The 19,616-nt window shown below is 49.7% G+C and overlaps 1 protein-coding gene across 1 annotated transcript; it reads right to left on the bottom strand.

Moving 5' to 3' along the window:
* Positions 1-15,271: 15,271 nt before the first annotated feature.
* Positions 15,272-19,137, bottom strand: SMIM10L2A (small integral membrane protein 10 like 2A). The gene is made up of 2 exons (XM_055563200.1): positions 18,386-19,137; positions 15,272-16,833 (listed from the first exon to the last, which is right to left on the bottom strand). Exon 1 carries the CDS (start codon positions 18,960-18,962, stop codon positions 18,726-18,728), a length of 237 nt encoding a protein of 78 aa, XP_055419175.1. The 5' UTR covers positions 18,963-19,137; the 3' UTR covers positions 15,272-16,833; positions 18,386-18,725.
* Between the last annotated feature and the right edge of the window lie 479 nt (positions 19,138-19,616).

The following is a 19,616-nucleotide window of genomic DNA, read 5'->3' as shown; positions in this document are numbered from 1 at the left end:
ATTATGCATCCCTGAAGGACAGGACTCTTGTGTCATCTTACACGTCCTGTAGTGCTTAGCATAGTTCTTTGGAGAAGGCATCTTTCTAAGAGCCCGGATATCTCAGGTTGTCACTGTCTCCAAATTTTCATTGTTTACCCAGTATTGAGCCATTTGGCGGAGAAGTCAATGGCACCCCACTCCAGTACTCTTGCCTGGAAAATCCCATGGATGAAGGAGCCTGGTAGGCTGCAGTCCATTGCGTCGCTGAGAGTCGGACATGACTGAGCGACTTCACTTTCACTTTTCACTTTCATGCATTGGAGAAGGAAATGGCAACCCACTCCAGTATTCTTGCCTGGAGAATCCCAGGGACGGGGGAGCCTGTTGGGCTGCCGTCTATGGGGTCGCACAGAGTCCGACACGACCGAAGCGACATAGCAGCAGCAGAGCCATTTGGACAAAAGTTATCTATAAGAATCAAAGAGGAGAAACTATGTGTAGCTCAGTGGTACAGCAAAGATGAAACTGTCGTCAGTGTGAAAAATCAGTGTGAGAAACTACTCTGGCAAGGATACCAGAGATCTGCATGCCAAGGAGGAAAATAAACAAGGAGCGCCTGTCCGCCTTTTAACATGCAAACTAAGATTACACTCAGAAGATAGGGTTAATCCTTATTTGCAGAGCAAAGCTGCCCAAAAGTGTGAGAGAACACAGAGCATTATCTGTGATTGTAAAACTAGTAAACATGTTTGCTTCACCAGGGAGTCGTTTTCAGAATGATTCTTTCAAAGCTGTGATCCTGAGGTCAGGCATTTTCAACCGAATGTTTTATGACAATAGAATAAAAGTCAGAACATTGTTGCTTCTGGGTAATTCCCAGGCTTACCTTTCAGCTGGGTCACTAACCAGGGAGGATGGTCAGATAAAGGCATTTTCTTTTTCCTCTTTTTTAACTAGTGAGATTTGTAAACCATGTGAAATTTAATATTAATCTGCTCATAGTTATTCCTTATAATTGTCTTCAATAGAAATTAGATTATACAGTTAGCCATTTAGAATGAATATGGAAATAAGTATAATGATCTCTTCAGTTTTCCTTATTACCTACTATGGCTTATATGCTTCAAAGAAAAGAAAAAAAAAAAGTTTAAATGACTAGAGACTCCAGGAATACAGGTTGTAATTCACTTAAATTTCATTACATATTATTAATATGATTAGTGGTTTAAGCATACATTGACCCATGTTTTCTGTTATAAAACTCTGCATAATGAAAGGTTTATAGTTTACTTATAATTTAAATCCATAACGCCCAGATCCCTTCCATACTTATGTTTTGGGTAATATGTTTGAAACACTAAGTAAAAAAGAGAAGGTATGCAAAATCTGTGTAAAAAGGATTTTCTTTCCTCTAAACACTTCAACTTTGAGTCACCCAAGGAATCAAGATGCGATCCTGAGCAGCAAACAACTTTATAGGTGGACGGAAGAATACTGGAGTGGGTTACCATGTCCTCTTCCAGGGGATCGTCTTGACCCAGGGATGGAACCCGTGTCTCTTACATCTCCTGCATTGGCAGACGGGTTCTTTACCACTAGTGAAAGCTTACCAGAAGGGGGGCTGAATTGGGGACTAGGTGAAGACCCCTGTTGGAATGCCTTTTTAGTGCCTAAGAGCAATTACATGGGCCTCCTCTTAGCTCCGGCGTCAAGGGAAACATTCCAAGTAGGAGCAACGTCAGTCTGGTGACATCATAAGATCTGTATGGGGGCTCTTACGGTGGCTGCAGTGGGGAGAGGGTACATCCTTATGAGACTTACCATTCACATCAATTACCATCTTACCCAGGCAGAACTGCACGCTCACTGGTTCCGGTTTTGTTCCCTGTGACTTCTGCACTGATGTTCTGCAGAACCGTGCTGGTCACCCTGACTTTGCCTCACTCTACCAGGAACTGCCCAACACGCCCACGATATCTGAACATGTATTGTGGCTCTCATGTAGTAGGCAAAAGGATCACTTCACATAGGAAGGTGTCAGATTACCTACCACCTTTCTTACCTTAACCAGGGGAGAACTTCAATTCCGGCCTGGAGACCCCTCCCCCTGCCACCCACCACCTCTCATCAAAGCCCAGATTACGGAGCCCAGAGTCCCACTCGGTACCTGGTGTGATGCACACCCAGAGCCATATCTTCATCGATCACGCTTGTAGTCATCACAAATAATAACATCTACAAGTGGGAGCTTTTTCAACATACATATCTTACTGAAAAACATAAGCATTTTACAAATGCTTCTGCCAGCTGGGTTTGTCTCCTCCAAAACACTTGGGAAAGGTATCTTTTCAAGCTACCATTTTTCTTTTTCTTTTGTGATACGTACCCAGGAGTGGAATTGCTGGATCATATGGTAGCTCTATTTTTTTGTTTGTTTGTTTCTGAGGAACATCCATACTGTTTTCCATAGTGGCTGCACCAATTACATTTCCACCAGTGGTGTCGGAAGATTCATATTTCTTCACATTTTTGTCAATACTTGTTATAGCTCATCTTTTTCATAATGGCCGTGCTAACAAGTGTGACGTGATATCACATTATCATTTTGATTTGCATTTCCCCGATGGTTAAGAGCATAGTGCATCTTTTTTTTCTATTTTTCATAGGTATATATATATACCTATGAATCAGCCATAGGTATATATATGTCCCCTACTTCTTGAACCTCCCTCCTATCTCCCTCCCCATCCCATCCCTCTACTCTAGGTGTGGGTCTCAAACAGAGACCCTGTTTGATTTCCCTGAAACATACAGCAAATTCCCATAGCCTATCTATTTTACATATGGTAATTTAAGTTTCCATGTTACTCTCTCCATACATTTCACCCTCTTCTCCCCTCTCCCTGTGTCCATTAGTCTGTTCTCTATGTCTGTTTGTCCACTGCTGTCCTGCAAATACATTCTTTGTTACCATCGTTCTAGATTTCAGGTATATGCATTCAGTTCAATCGCTCAGTCGTGTTCGACTGTTTCCCATCCCATGGACTGCAGCATGCCAGGCTTCCCTGTCCATCACCAACTCCCGGAGTTTACTCAAATTCATGTCCATTGAGTCAGTGATGCCATCCAACCATCTCATCCTCTGTCATCCCCTTCTCCTCCCGCCTTCAATCTTTCCCAGCATCAGGGTGTTTTCCAATGAGTCAGTTCTTTGCATCGGGCGGCCAAAGTATTGGAGTTTCATCATCAGCATCAGTCAGTGAATATTCAGGACTGACTTCCTTTAGGATTGACTGGTTAGATCTCCTTCCAGTCCAAGAGACTCTGAGGAGTCTCCTCCAACACCACAGTTCAAAAGCATCAATTCTTCAGTGCTCAGCTTTCTTTATAGTCCAACTCTCACATCCATACACGACTACTGGAAAAACCATAGCTTTGATTAGATGGACCTTTGTTGGCAAAGTAATGTCTCTGCTTTTTAACATGCTGTCTAGGTTGGTCATAGCTTTTCTTCCATGGAGCAAGCGTCTTTTAATTTCATGGCTGCAATCACCATCTGCAGTGATTTTGGAGCCCAAGAAAATAAAGTCTGTCACTGTGTCCATTGTTTCCCCATCTATTTGCCATGAAGTGATGGGACCAGATGCCACAGTTTCCTGAATGTTGAGTTTTAAGCCAGCTTTTTCTTCCTCCTCTTTCACTTTTACCAAGAGGCTCTTTAGTTCTTCCTCGCTCTCTGCCATAAAGGTGGTGTCATCTGCATATCTGAGGTTATTAAGATTTCTCCCGGCAATCTTGATTCCAGCTTGTGCTTCATCCAGCCTGGCATTTCTCATGATGTATTCTGCATAGAAGTTAAATAAGCAGGGTGACAATATACAGCCTTGACATGCTCCTTTCCTGCTTTGGAACCAGTCTATTGTTCCATGTACAGTTCTAACTGTTGCTTCTTGACCTTAACCCTCTTGATATATGCATTAGTGTATGACATTTATCTTTCTCTTTCTATTTACTTCACTCTGATAGGCTCTAGTTTCATCCACCTCATTAGAACGGACTCAAATGCATTCCTTTTATGGCTGAGTAATATTCCATTGTGTATATGTACCACAACTTCTTTATCCATTCATCTGTCAATGGACATCTAGGTTGCTTCCATGTTCTAGCTATTGTAAATAGTGGTGCAGTGAACAGTGGAGTACATGTGTCTTTTTCAATTTTGGTTTCCTCAGGGTATATGCCTCTGAGTGGGATTGCTTGGTCATACGGTGGTTTTATTCCTGATTTTTTAAGTAATCTCCATACCATCTTCCATAGTGGCTGTATCAATTTTCATTCCCACCAACAGCACAGGAGGGTTCCTTTTTCTCCACATTTATTGTTTGTAGACTTTTTGATGAGGGCCATTCTGACTGGTGTGAGGTGATATCTCATTGTAGTTTTGACTTGCATTTCTCCAATACTAAGCGATGTTGAGCATCTTCTCATGTACTTGTTAGCCATCTGTATGTCTTTGGAGAAATGTCTATTTAGGTCTTTTCCCCACTTTTTGATTGGGTTGTTTGTTTTTCTGGTATTGAGTTGTATGAGCTGCTTATATATTTTGCAAATTAATCCTCTGTCAATTGTTTCACTTGCTATTATTTTCTCCCATTCTGAGGGTTGTCTTTTCACCTTGTTTATAGTTTCCTTTGCTGTGCAAAAGCTTTTAAGTTTAATCAGGTCCCACTTGTTTACTCTTGTTTTTATTTCTATTACTCTAGGAGGTGGATCATAGAGGATCTTGTTTTGATTTATGTCTTCAATTGTTCTGCCTATGTTTTCCTCTAAGAGTTTTATAGTTTCTGGTCTTACATGTATGTCTTTAATCCTTTTTGAGTTTATCTTTGTGTGTGGTGTTAGGAAATGTTCTAATGTCATTCTGTACATGTAGCTGTCCAGTTTTCCCAGCACCACTTATTGAAGAGGCTATCTTTGCCCCATTGTATATTCTTACCTGCTTTGTCAAAAATAAGGTATGGATAGACGCATGAATTTACTTCTGGATCTTTTTCCATTGGTCTATATTTCTGGTTTTGTGCCAGTACCATGCTGTCTTGATGACTGTAGCTTTGTAGTATTATCTGAAGAGAGGAAGGGTGATTCCTCCAGCTCCATTCTTCTTTCTCAAGACTGCTTTGGCTATTCGGGGTCTTTTGTGTTTCCAAATGAATTGTGAAATTTTTGTCCTAGTTCTGTGAAAAATGCCATTGGTAATTCGATAGGGATCACATGGAATCTGTATATTGCATCTGGTAGAATAGTCATTTTCACAATATTGATTCTTCCTACCCAGGAACATGGAATATCTCTCCACCTGTTTTTTTAATCTTTGATTTCTTTCATCAGTGTCTTATAATTTTCTGTATACAGGATACAGTTCTTTTGTCTCCTTGGGTAGGTTTATTCCTATATATTTTATTCTTTTTGTTGCAATGGTGAATAGGATTGATTCCTTAATTTCTTTTCCTGATTTTTCATTGTTCGTGTATAGGGATGCAAGTGATTTCTGTGTATTGATTTTGTATCCTGCAACATTGCTAAATTCACTGATTAGCTCTAGTAATTTTCTGATAGTATCTTTAGGGTTTTCTATGTATAGTATCATGTCATCTGCAAACAGTGAGAGCTTTACTTCTTCTTTTCCAGTCTGGATTCCTTTTATTTCTTTTTCTTCTCTGATTGCTGTAGCTAGGACTTCCAAAACTATGTTGAATAATAGTGGTGAGAGCATCTTTTAATGTACCTGTTGGCCATCTGGGCTTCCCTGGTGGCTCAGAAGTAAAGAATCTGCCTGCGATGTGAGAGACCTGGGTTTGATCCTTAGGTTGGGAAGATCCGCTGGAGAAGGGAATGGCAACCCACTCCAGTATTCTTGCCTGGAGAAGTCCATGGACAGAGAAGCCTGGCCAGCTACAGTCCATGGAGTCTGCAAAGAGTCAGACACAAGTGAGCGAGTAACACTGGTCATCTGTATGTCTTTGGGGAAATTTCTATTCGGATCCTCTGCCCAGTTTTAATGGCACTATTCACTTTTCTGCTCTTGAGTTGTATGAGGTTTTTATATATATTCTATTTCTTCCTTCAGGTGATCTTCCCTACCCAGGGGTCAAACCTGGGTCTCCTGAGTTTCAGGCAGATTCTTTACCATCTGAGCCACCAGGGAAGTTCCCATATTTTTTTTTTGGATATTAGCCCCTTATCAGATATATGACATGCACGTATTTTCACCCATTTAATAGTTGCCTTTTCATTTCATTGATGGTTTCCTTTGCTGGGCAGAGGCCTTTTAGTTTAATATAGCCCTGCTTGCTTATTTTTTGCTTTTGTTCCTTTGCTTTTGGTGTCAGAACCTCCTGACTTCTTCTGTGACCATGCATAGGAGCATACCAATCACTCTAATTCTGCCTTATCTTAGCAGGGTCAGGAGATTTCCTTAAACATTCTTATAGTCCTCAAATATGTATGTGTGGCCTTTGTGTTGTGGCCCAAAGGATAATTTCTCATAGGGATCTATTTATTTACCTACTCTCTTTCTTTCCTTAATGAACTGTTAAGCCTCAGAAATCACCAGTTATGCAGGGCAGCTTGAGAGACCTGGTATCTCACAGTGGGGCATTTAGTCATCTAGTATCAGGGAGGCAATGAAAAGATGAAGAGAGCATGCAGTTCCTCTAGTATATGCCAGGAAGACTCTCATCTATTGGCTTGACATAGGCTTCTTACAGCCACCTGATATGCCATACAGCACCATCACGCACCACACCACATGGCCTAGTACACTCACTTGCATCGGCTGGAGTCACCTGCAGAAGTTTCTTTTCCTATAAGGCTGTGTATTGTTCATGGACCTAGAAACTCAAAACATTATTCCTGCATCGGGGATGTCTGAATTATCTCACAAGCCAATAAAATGGAGGAATACAGATCCAAAAATTGGTTATTTAGTGTTATTCATAAGGCCTTCCAGTTCACCTTTGAAAGCAATTTCCTGTACGTACTCATATAGGGTTGATTTTGAATTAATTGCATGGTGGTAGGAAAGAGACGGAGAAGGCAATGGCACCCCACTCCAGTACTCTTGCCTGAAAAATCCCAAGGACAGCGGAGCCTGGTAGGCTGCAGTCCATGGGGTCGCTGAGGGTCGGGCACAACTGAACGACTTCACTTTCATTTTTCACTTTCCCGCTTTGGAGAAGGAAATGGCAACCCACTCCAGTGTTCTTGCCTGGAGAAACCCAGGGACGGGGGAGCCTGCTGGGCTGCCCTCTGTGGGGTCGCACAGAGTCGGACACAACTGAAGTGACTTAGCAGCAGCAGCAGGAAAGAGAAGGGGGCAGAGATCGATTCTGATTGCGTATGGGTTGATACTTATTGCTCATAGATGATGAGAACATGCAGTATCTCTGTATTATTTTTCAACTTCCATGTGTTTTGATCATTGTCATGATGTTTGTGAAATGCAATCTGTTTGGCGAGAAGCTACAAGGTCAGGCCCTTGTGCACATGAAGTGCTCTTTTAGCTCATTAGTCTCTGGAGAGCAAGAAAACAAACCTCATAGTGCACAATGTGCATCAGCGAGACGGGGTCAGAGGTGCTCTGGAGATGCAGTTTCATCCTAAACTTTGGGATTTGTTGAAAGATATTGAGAGAAGAATGGAATGGCTATATTTATGAACCACATTATCTAGGAGAAGGAGGGTGAACTTGGCATTGGTTGGGGTGGGGCTGAAAACCTGGGAGTGGGTAGACAGTGACAGGAAACTTGTAGAGAGTCAACAGCAACATAAGTTGTATCTAAACCAAAGCAAGGCTGATGGGGGATGGATTCAAGAAACAACAGGAAGTGGAGTCTTACTAACTGGATGCATGAGGGAGAAGGACACAGCCAGTAAAGAGACGACTCCTGATTTTGGAGTGGATGGTGGTGACACCACACAAGATAGGGAACCAAAAAAGAAAAGAAGGTATTTTGGGTTTTTAGAAAAGACAAATTCAACTTGGAACAGTTTGACTATGAACACTTGAGTGTGCCAAAAGCAGCTAGATCTCTGATGAGAATCTGCTTGGTTACCACTAAGGGTTGGTTCTTGATATTGCAGGGTAATGAACTCATTTTTGCAAGAGTCAAAAATTAAGATATACTCACCAGAGACTGATATCCTGATATACTCACCATTCTACAAGCTAGAATGCCAATCAGAACTACAGTGGGAACTACAATGGTCAGGGTAAAATACCAACACGAATTAGAAAGCAGAAAGTATTCTTGAGGGATAGTGATGCCAGAACAGATGTATTTTAACTGGGGACCTCAGAAGCCCCAGGTGAAAAATAATAGTCTGCAGTTCCATAAATCTTCCAGAGGAAAACAATGTGGCTGACTTTGCAGGTTTTAGTCCTCTGTGGCATAAAAGGCTGAGCAAATCCGTATGCTCCATGGAGCACACAGGTGATGGAAAAGCATAGATAGGGATTGGTGGAGGCAGAGGGCAGAACCGAGGGAGGGCAGGAATCTAGCGGAGCTCTCAGCCTTCAGTTGCCCTCCCAGCGGCCCCCCTCGCCGCACCCGGGAGGAGAGGCAGTAGCACCAACTGGCTTGCTCCTGTGGCTGCGGGAGGCCAAAGGTTCAGGTACACCAAAGAGATAGCAGGGGGAGGCTGTGAGGGGTTTCAGCTGTAGTACACCCTGAAAGTCGCAGGGCGGCTTTGTCTTTCCCAAATCCAGGGAAGGTTGATGAATAGAATCCCTTCCATTTCCTGTGTTCTTTTTTGTTCCTTTGGATCTCGGCTACCCACTCTGTGCAGCTGAGGGCAAGCAGATGAGAACTGGGTGAAGGAGCTACAGATGAGGCAGAAGGAGTGAGTTGTTTCCGGATGGTGCGCAGTGGAGGCGCCCCCGCAGCCGGGTTCACACAGAAGCTGCCACCCACCGAACCCGTCCCAGGACAAGCCAGGCCCTTACCCATGCTCGCGGCCGCACTGGACCCACGACAGTCGCCAGGTGGGTGCTACCCACGCCAATCTGACCAGTCACGAAGCTGCGGCTCAGAAAGGCCGAGTGGCCTGCCCTGGTTAAGTGGTAGAGCTGCTGTGTCTAAATAGAGAGTTTATGCCCTTGACCCTGATGCGGTGCTGCGTTTTGACGTCCTGAGACTAAGCAGCTCTTCTGACCAGCTCAGAATCAAGCTGATCACTAACGAGACGGGTCCTCATGGATAGACCGCTTCTGCGTTTCAGCCACTGTGCTCAGTGTCCACTGATTGATGAGATGTGGATGGCCAACACAACACCCCCTGGTTTTCTGATATAATTCAAAGAATCCACCAGTAGATGGCGCAGCTCCACTGGGTTTTCGAGTTATACGAGGCTCTGCACACTCACGTTGACATATATTCCTCCCACGCCCTTCGTGTGTCCCAAGGCCTCTCTTCTCTTTCTTATCTTGCCCTTATCAAAACTGGCTGTGCACGGATGACTGTCCCTGTCGCTGAAGGCCTTGGCAACACAACACCTTTAGGGCTTTCTGATGTAGTTCAAGGAATCAACCAGCAGGTGGCGCTGCTCCACGCAGAAATCGGAAGAATGTAATCGCTTCCTGCTGCTGCTGCTGCTGCTGCTAAGTCGCTTCAGTCGTGTCTGACTCTGTGCGACCCCATAGATGGCAGCCCACCAGGCCCCACCGTCTCTGGGATTCTCCAGGCAAGAACACTGGAGTGGGTTGCCATTTCCTCCTCCAGTGCATGAAAGTAAAAAGTGAAAAGTGAAAGTGAAGTCGCTCAGTCGTGTCCGACTCTTAGCGACCCCATGGACTGCAGCCTACCAGGCTCCTCCGTCCATGGGATTTTCCAGGCAAGAGTACTGGTGTGGGGTGCCATTGCGGTTCTTAAGTTATTTATTTTGGCTGTGCTGGGTCTTTTCTCTGGCTACAGCCAGCCAGGGCTACTCTTGGTTTCAGTACGTGGGCTTTTCATTGCCGTGGCTTCTCTTGTTTCGAAGCACAGGCTCTAGGGCCAGAAGGCTTCAACAGTTGTGGCTACCGGGCTTCCTTGCTCTGTGACAAGTGGGATCTTCCTGGACCAGAGATGGAAGCCTTGTGCAGTGAACTGGCAGGATAATTCTCAACTACTGAACCATCAAGGCAGCACTGGAAGGTGAAATCTTAACTGCTGGATAACCAAGGAAGTCTCACAAGTCATGGATTTAGATGCAAGGACATATGACAGGGGCTTGGTTGCAGAAACAAGACATGAACTTGTCCCCTGGGACCAGAGGGGAATCTGCCACAGGGTGCAACTGATCAGAATCGTGCAGAAAAGCCTGAGCTGAAAGTCAGGAAACCTGGATGCTAATCTTGGCTCTCCCACCCAGTAGTTTTATGGTTTCTGGGTACATCACTGTAAGTCCTTTTTTAGTTCATTTAAAATACAGTTTACTTATGTCAACCTCTCGACTCTCAAGATATCAGGGAGTAGTGCTTTTCAAACTCTAATGTGCACTGGAATCACCAGTTATTATGAAAGTGTAAGTCCTAATTCAATAGGCCTGTGGTGGAGGCCTGAGAGTGACAAGTTCCCAGGTGATACTCATGCTGCTGGTCCCTGGACCACACTTTGAGTAGCAGGCAAGCGTCCACTACAGAAGTGGCTCAAGGGCTCTCACTGCTGGTGTGGAGGCCAGAGGCAGGACTCTAGTCACCAGCCCCTCCCCAGCTTCAGCAAGAGCAGCTTGTCTTTTGATGTCCTGAGACTGAGCAGCTCTTCTGACCAGCTCTGAATCAAGCTGATCACTAACAAAGACGGGGTCTTGTGTACAGACCACTTCCACGAGTCAGTCACCGTGCTCAGTGTTCAGTGATTGATGTGTATTGGTTCACATGTTCCTCAGAGAACCACGGAATTACTCACCATCTCGCAGATGAAGTGAACGACAGAGAATCTGAATGTGCTCAGTCGCTCAGTCCTGTCTTACCCTTTATGACCCCCCATGGACTATAGCCCGCTAGGCTCCTCTGTCCTTGAAATTCTCCAGGCAAGAATGCTGGAGTGGGTAGCCATTCCATTCTCCAGGGGATTTTCCTGACCCAGGGATCGAACCCACCTCTCAAGTGGGTTTCAAGCAGATTCTTTACCACTCAGCCACCAGGGAAGCCCAGAGAGTCTGAAGGACCTGGCCAAAGTGACTCCGCTCAAGAGTCTGGGTTCGAACCCAGCTAGTTTCCCCTCCCAAGTCTGCTCCAAGAACCATGTGCCTGGTGTACAAAAGGTAATGACAATTTCCAGTACCGCTGGTGTTCTGAAAAGTCCCTGGTGACTTAAGGGGGTACCCTGCATCCCAGATGTATTTGCAAATCTTGTGGTGTGCATAGAAATCTGAAGCACATAGTCAGTTCATAGATTCTTATTTGCTCAAGATCTTGCACCTCCTATAACTTGAAAACCTGTATATCTCGTCCTCATGGTTTGTTCATTACAGAAAGCAAATTCTGCCAAAACTTGGTGAAGGCTCCATGCTCCAGTCCAAGGCTGGCCAGTGCTGGTGGCTGCCTTGAACTATATCACAAACCCTGTGGGTATTGTGTGACCAAGAACTTCACTGACAGAAGCAGTCATGCATATACAGTCAGTTTTGTTTTTTAAATTGAAGTACAGCTGATATACAATATTGCGTTAGTTTTAGGAGCAGAGCAAAGTGATTCGGTTTTATATATGTATATTCTTTTTAAAATTTTTCTGAGTTATTAGAAAATAGTGAATATCGTTCCCTATGCTTTACAGTAAATCCTTGTTTATTTTATGTATAGTAGTGTGTATACGGGAGAAGGCGATGGCACCCCACTCCAGTACTCTTGCCTGGAAAATCCCATGGATGGAGGAGCCTAGTAGGCTGCAGTCCATGGGGTCACGAAGAGTCGGACACGACTGAGTGATTTCACTTTCACTTTTAACTTTCATGCATTGGAGAAGGAAATGGCAACCCACTCCAGTGTTCTTGCCTGGAGAATCCCAGGGACGGCGGGGCCTGGTGGGCTGCCATCTATGGGGTCACATAGAGTCGGACATGCCTGAAGCGAGTTAGCAGCAGCAGCAGTGTGTATACATTAATACCATACTCCTAATTTATCAAGGGTTTAATTTCCAAAATATACAAACAAATCAGGAAACTCAATATAAGAAAATGAAAAAAATGGGCAGAAAACTAAACAGACATTTCTAAAAAAAAAGACATAGATGCTAAGGGGATGAGAAGAGAGGTCTTGGGGCACAGAAAGGGAGTTGGAGGAATGGGTGTCAAGATGAGGTTGTAGAGCCTCTGCTTTAGCCATATGACTGGGATTCCCAGGGTGACAGAGACTGGCTTTCTGTTAAATTTGACCTTGGGGAAAGGGCGCCCGGCAGGGCAAGGTCAAACTGCAGTATTTCGCAGGCGGCATGTACATGGAGAGCTGCCATCATCATGAAGTCATAGAAAATGAGAAAACAGAAACCTAGAGAAAATAGTCTACTGGTCTCAAAACATCAAAGAGAACTGAGATGTTGCTTCCCTGGGGCCTGCACTACTGTGCCTGTAGGCCAGGAAACGGGTGCAGCGAGGCACGGTGCCATGCCCACATGCCCAGCGCTGGTGATCCGTGGAGCTGGAACCCACCCGGCCGTTCATTCCTGGGCTGGGGCTCTGCCCTCTGTACTCCTGGGTGCAAAACCCTGTGGTAGAGAGAGGTAGGAAAAGCAGGATGGAGAACACTCCACGGGGTCTGGGTTAAGGATGTGCACAACATCTGAATAAAAAATGCTTTAAAAAGTGCTCAGATCTGCCGTGGTATTCACCTGGAAACAACTTTCGATAAGACTTTCCAGAAAAATTGCCTCGAGAACATCGATGGAATTACCTTCCAGTTGTGTCTGGGGCATTCACTGGAATTCCTGCCACATGTGTCCTGACATTTCTTTTTAATCTACACCATGTAAAAATGCAATCTTTGGCTGCCAGTCTCTGGGAACTGGGCAAGTCACCTATGGCTCTGCTGGTCTGGGTGGCCAGGCTGCTCTGAGTTAACCTCGGACCTGGAGCTGGCCGTAGCAACGACACCCCAGATTACTTCCTGGGTACACGAGGGGTCGCATTCCTCCTGACTGAACCCTCCCATGAGCCCTGCACCTATTATGCTCTCACATGGTCTGTGTGGGCTCCTCTGACTGGTCCATGGGTTCGGTGCTCAGGGCCTACTTTGGGGTCAGGCGTGGAGAGGAGCCCAGGAAATATGTCTTGCCAAATGAGCGGCTGAGGGTCTCTGAAGAATTGCCTTCCCTGAGGCCCTCTGGGTGCCACTGTGACCCCATTATCAGGGTGAATGTTAATGAGCTACAGGGGATGTGTGGCATAAATTGGGGTGTGGGAGGCAGGGGAAGGAGGGATTCCTGAGGAGACCTTGGATTTCTGGGTAAGGGGTGTTGTGGGTGGATGAGCAGTGGCGGTTGCTGCAGATGGACCCTGTGGTGGCCACAGAGAGGGAGGGCTGTCATGGCAGCCACTGAGGGAAGCCTCGAGAAAGGCTTGGTGACCAGGCAAGGGAGAAGCTGGCCTGAGGTAGCCTTGGGGACCGCTCTGCAGAAGAGGCAGAGGCTCCCAGGCTCAGCCTGGTTCCCAGTGCTGAGGTGGAACACAGCCTCAAGATAATCAGGAGCTTCTGCCACTGTCAGCGGGGCAGTGGGGAGTGAGATTGTCTCTGAGTGCGCAGGGTTGGGGGGGATACCCAGTGCCTTGGTGGGGAGCTGTGGCTCATGGAGGCCTACTGTTTGTGGAGGTTGGGAAAGTCAGTCATAGGCCCCCGGAGGCACTCTGGCCAGAGGGGAAGCCCCACCATGCTGGCTTTCATGGGTAGGCACTGTCTGGGCATCTTCCTCCTGCCTGGTTGGGTGTGGGGGGCAGCAGAAGGACTGGAATGGGCCTCCCTGGAGGGGCTGGGCAAGTGGGTGCAGGGAGCTGAGAGCTGGACGGGGTGCAGGGTGTAGGCTCAGAAGCAGCCTCAGGCCCAGGACAATCATGGGTGCCAAGAAGGAGACCCAGAGGCAGCGAGAACACTGGGCCAGAAGCCACAGGCTGTGCCTGGGCCCAGATGCTGAGTGAGCCCTTAGCTCAGGGTGGTGGAAGTGAAGGAGCAGAGCAGGAGGTGGCAGGAAAGACACAGCAGGAGAGGTCTGGCTGAGACCAGAGGCTGAGGCTAAGGAGGGAGGGCAGACAATCATCTCTTGGGGGGGCTGAGGGTGCCCAGATAAGGGCTGGGGAGGCTGAGTGCTCTTCCTCCCTGCCTGGGTAGGTGAGTGCAGGTGTGGAGGTGGGGTCTGAGCTGGATCCTGGTCTAAGGGTGGGCAGAGTCAGGAGGCAGACAGGGAGGATGGGGAGCAGAGAATGAGTCCCTCCAGTGGGGTGACAGGACCCTCAGGGAATGTCAGGGCCAGGCCTTAAGATCTGCCAGTAGCTCAGAGCCTTGGTCCTGTCGTGGGACTCTGCTTCAGCACAGGTCTCAGCCACCCCACGACCTGATGTTTCTGTTTCTGTGTGCAGAAGAGGGCCCTACCTTCCTTCCTCTGAGGTGGGTGATGTGCTCCTCTGCAGGCCTCCCTCCCCTAGCCTCTGACCACCACCCCCCGTCCCTCTGCAGCAGTCTCGGAGTCCCCACCCCAGGCCCTGTGATGGGACAGCTTGAGTCTAAGGTGGAGGGAAGGGAAGCTGGTCTCTGGTCCCCAACATTGATTTTCTTCAAAACTGGGCATCAACCTGGCCGCCAGGGAAGCGATGGGTCCCTGCCACCTGCTGCTGCAGAGGGGCCTCCGGGTGACACAAAATGATCTGCAGACGGTCCATTTCACCTCACCTACCCCAGCCCATCCTTGGGGTTCAACTGAATTAAGTGCTTTCTAACACCAGGCTTTAAAATAAAGAAAACGCTTAGCTGTCTGGTTATTCAAATAGTTTGTGAATGGGACAAACTGGGACAATCGCTACCTCTTAGGCCAGGCCCGTGCTGCTGACTTCTCATCACGGGAGCAGCGCTCAAGTCAGGGCCTGTCTCAGGGCATCTTCTGAACAGGCCACCATCCCTGCCATGACCCCACCCACTTATAGCCCTCAGGATGCTCCCCTGCCCCAGCTTCTGGCCACCAGAGTAGGGTGCGCTCACCCCCAGCCCCTCTCCTCCAAGGGGGCACCACACCAGAAACAAGAGGCCTCCAGTTTTTATTTTATTCAATTCAAAGAATATTTTTTATTAACTTAGACAGACACAAGATTTGACAACACTGGAAACAAGAACATTTCTCTGACCAGACTGCGCTGACTGGTGCAGAGTTCATCACACACAGAAAAGGAACAGTGGTCTTATTCAAGTCAGTGATTGTGTGTAAGCTCCACTGCCTGAAAAACAGACTGCAAATAAAGTGCAAAGAGAGCAGCAGGGGCCCACTCGGGAGATGAGGAAGAGGCGGGAGAGCAGAAGCAGCAAACGACTCAAGATCAAAACGGTAAGAAGAGCAGTGGCAGGAGCACGTGCTGAGGACGTGTCCCCGCCCCTCCCACGGCCAACATCTTCGGGGGCGGACAGCCCCAGCCAGAGCCCCACAAGGAGCGGGGATTCTCTGCAGGTGATGAGGGGTCTCTGAACCCGGGGCCCTGACTCCAACATACTTTCTCCACTTTGGGAAGCAGCCTCCCAGGGCCTAGGCAGCTCCAACAGAGCCACAAGCCCGGGAAGGACAGGGAGCCCGTCCTGCACTGCACACCAGCTAAACAGCTCTGCACCCTCTGCAGCACATAGTCACTTGTGTGTGCACAAGCAATCACACACTTGTGCACAGGCACACACCCATTCACAAATGCACACTGACACGTGTATTCACACACTTACACACTCCCATCCGCACATTCATACACAAACATTTGCGCATTCATGCATCTGTACTCATACCCACACACTCATCCACACACCCCCTCACACACTCATACACTCAAACCCTCATGCATGTGCATACATACTCGCACATATATGCCCACGCACATCCCCACACTCACACATGCACTCAACATGCGCGCTCACACACACATTCACACACAGGCACGCACATATTAAGTAAAGACCCTCCCTAGTGCCCTCCTCAGGTCCTCTCAGGCTGGCCCAGGAAGAGGCTGAGGTTGGGGATCCAGTCACCCAGAGGGTGAGATCCGAACTTGAAAAGGGCACATTTACGCATCAGCCCCAAGGAGGCCCTTGGTCCTCCGCTCCTCTCCTCCCCTGCAGCCCATGTCACAGTCTCTCGGAACTCCAGGGATGAAGTCCAAAGGCTGGCAGTCTCCCGGAAGTGGTCCTGGAGGGACACAGTTGGGGTGGAGGAGAGGCCACCAGGACCAGGGGTTTCCAGGCAACTTGGCACAAGGGAGGAAGCCACCAGCGCCCTTCCGTCTGTGGGAATCTGCGGGGGGCATGTGGTAGCCCGGGTGCAGCCTCAGGCCTCGGGGTGAGGCAGGGAGAGCTCTTCAGCTGGGACCTGGGTGGCTGAGAAGGGCACATGGTGTGAGGCTCAGCCCCTCTGTCCCAGGGGCAACCAGGCTGCTGTGGTTCTTAGTCCCAGGAACTGAGGACCAGGACCGCGAGCAATCAGTGAGGGGGCAGATGTGGATCTGGGATGGGGGTGAGGGCCAGGGCCCTCCCGGCTCCCCTCAGTGCCGCTCCTGGTGCACCAGTCAGCAGCTCAGCCAGGACCGCTGCAGGCCCATCCAGAGCAGATGCTCCTGTGTGATCCTAGCAGGAGGGGCAGCCTGGAGACAGAGACATGGGGTCATGTGTGGGTCTCAGCTCCACCCCACCCACTTGTATCCCTTCCCTCCTATTACACTCGGCCCCAGAAGCCGGCCAACACCCCCACCCAAGCTGAGAGGCCTGTGCCACTCAACACCAAGGAACCCCTGGTTAAGCCTTGGGTGGGGCTTGGGTTGGGGTGGGGAGGTCTGACTGTGTGTGAGGACCTTGCTCCCCAGGGGGTTCTGGGATTCATCTCTCCTGTGACCATCTCAGCTTAGACTGTCCCCTGGTTCTTCCCTGTGACTTGCTCTCACCTTCCCTACCACGGGCCTTTCTCTCTAGATCTCTTGGGAGCCTGTGCTCCCCTCCCCCATCCCACTGTGCCAGGTCTCCCAGAGACTGGGGGGCAGGTGGGGAATGCAGGCCCGGAGGCAGGTTCAGCTCCCTCACTTCTGATCTATGTGACAAGGGCAAATGTCTCCCTTCCCAGAGCCCAGCAGGTGGGGAGAACAGAGCTCCACCAGAGTGTCTCTAGCGCCATCCTTCCTCCCCCATGCCAGTACTGGATCACCAGGCCACCCCTCCCCTCGGGCTCTCCACCTGGAAGGCCCTGCCTCTCCTCGAGGGGTCAGGCCCTTCTCTTGGGCGCTCCCCAGGCAACTCTAGGGTCAGGGGTGCCCCAGGCAGGGATTTGATTCTCTTGACCACAGAAGGGGCAGTTCACCTTCTATAACACCAGTTCTTGCAAGAAAAACATGGGGACTTGAGAGTTGCCTCCTCACCCAAAGACGTCCCTGTCTCCCCAACTGTCGCCTACCCTACAAGCCTCTTCTCCATCTGCTCTCCCATCCCAGCCTGACAGCTGCCCTCCACTCAAGGAGACCCCCACTTTCCCAAATCCTTTGGGACACAGGGGCTGCTTGAGGCTGTCCAGGACTGGAGCAGCGCATTCTGTGGCACCAGGAGGGCACTGATAGGAGGTGGAGGGAGCGTGGCTGAGATGGGGCAGGGCTGGGAGGAACACGTCTTTCCCACTCTTCCCTGTCCCCTGATGCAAAGCTTTGGAAGGTGGAGAGGAGCAAGAGAGACAGCAGGAGCAGGCAGAGAGCAGTCCCAGAGACCCGCCAGGAGGAAGTCTTGTGAAGGGCTGAGAAAGCGACAGACCTGGGCTTGGGCCAAGAACACAACCATCCATCCAGGCTGCCTCTCGAGGGGTGGAGGACAAGAGGGCCAGCATCCGCTCTCTTCTAGGGCTTTCCAGGCCTCTCCAGGGCCATTTCCCTCTATTCCCCCGTGTTCAGGTGACACTACCGGGGCCGTGGGCCGAGGTGATCGGCTGATCCTCGGAGATGCCCAGGCAGCTGCCCCTCATCCCCATCTTGGATATATGACAAGGGAGTCCAGAGGGCCTGCATGCACCCTGCCTTGTCTGCTCTCGGCCAGGCAGCTTTCCAGGCTGGTTTCCTCAGGTCCCTTCCTCGTCTCCCCAAGCCGCCCGGCAGCCTGGACATCTAGATGTCATGGCCACCACCTCCCTCCAGCCCGCAAGTCCAACCTCTGGCCTCCTACCTTTTCGGTCGGGGTCAGTCATTCATGTTCCTACTGAAGAATTTCTTCCTTCTGCTCCCCCCTTCGGCCAAAGTGAGGCAACAGGTCGGCTGCACTCAGATAATTTTCTCGAGTTCGATGCAAAGGGCCCGTTTTGAGAGTTTCAGTGCAGTTCGTCACCGGTCGCGAAGTGGCTGGCCAGAGCTGGGGCTCGGTGGCTGCGTCGCCCGCGGAGGTCTAGGGCCCGGAGGCCTGATCCGCCCCTTCCTCGTCCCCCGGAGCGTCCTGGCGGCCCCCGGCCCAGTGATCCTTCATGCTGATGCCCCTGCCGTCGCGGCCGGGCAGAGGTAGTAGCGGGCGTTCACTCGATCCTCACCTGCAGGCGCACGTTGAGCATCACCGAGGCCACGATGTAGAAATAGGGGAAGTTCATGCGCAGACGCCAGGCCAGGTCGAAGAAGGTGATCAACGTGCGCGTGAGCCCCTTGCAGAAGGCACCGTACGAGCCGCGGATCGCGGCTGAGCGCGCCAGCCGCACTGCCACGCCCGACAGGGCCGCCGCTGCCGCCGCCGCAGACAGAGCCCCCGACGCCGCCATGGGCCCGGGCCGGCGCGGGCCCCGCGGACCGACCGCAGCACGAGCTGGCGGACAGGTGGACGCGAGGCCTGGAGCCGGGGGCCAACAGCAGTCGCGTCCCACTCCGCCCTGTTCCGCCGCGCCCCGCCTTCAGTCTCCCCTCAGGGGCTGGGCTCCCGCTGACTCCTCCGCCACAGCCAAGGCCCCACCTGAGCTGCCTAGGGACAGCTCCGCCCCCTCGCCTGCACGCACTTTGGCGACCGCCTGCGCAGCTCCGCCCCTAGCATGGCCCTGCCCCTTGCCGGGTACCACGGAGCTGCTGCCAACGACTCAGCCCCACCCCCGGTACCCGCCCCTCCGAGAAGCCCCGCCTCCTCCCGGACTCCCAAGAGAGCCGGAGGGCCTGAAAGCTTTTTTTGTCAAGGGCTGCCTGCCCTCCTGGGATCCTTTGGCAGAATGCGCTATTCTGCAAGGAAGGCCCACCCGGAGCTCTTTACCCGTTTACACCATCCCCTTTCCCTCACTGTCTCCGCAGAAAATCTGGCCAGCTAGCCACTGTACTTTTAATTCATGTTTTTTTCTGGTAACTCTGCACTGTGGAATTGCACCAAACCTACATGCTCATTTTTCCCCCGTTCATGTGTATTTCGTGAATGCTCCTTTACCCCATTGTCC

The sequence above is a fragment of the Bubalus kerabau genome, chromosome X (genome assembly GCF_029407905.1).
Source record: "Bubalus kerabau isolate K-KA32 ecotype Philippines breed swamp buffalo chromosome X, PCC_UOA_SB_1v2, whole genome shotgun sequence".
NCBI lineage: Eukaryota > Metazoa > Chordata > Mammalia > Artiodactyla > Bovidae > Bubalus > Bubalus kerabau.
Note: the sequence above shows the minus strand (reverse complement) of the source record. Positions and strands in the feature narration are given on the sequence as shown.

Bases quoted from the DNA above. Each gene is read 5' to 3' on its own strand.
- SMIM10L2A (XM_055563200.1), bottom strand. From the start codon at position 18,962: ATGGCGGCGTCGGGGGCTCTGTCTGCGGCGGCGGCAGCGGCGGCCCTG.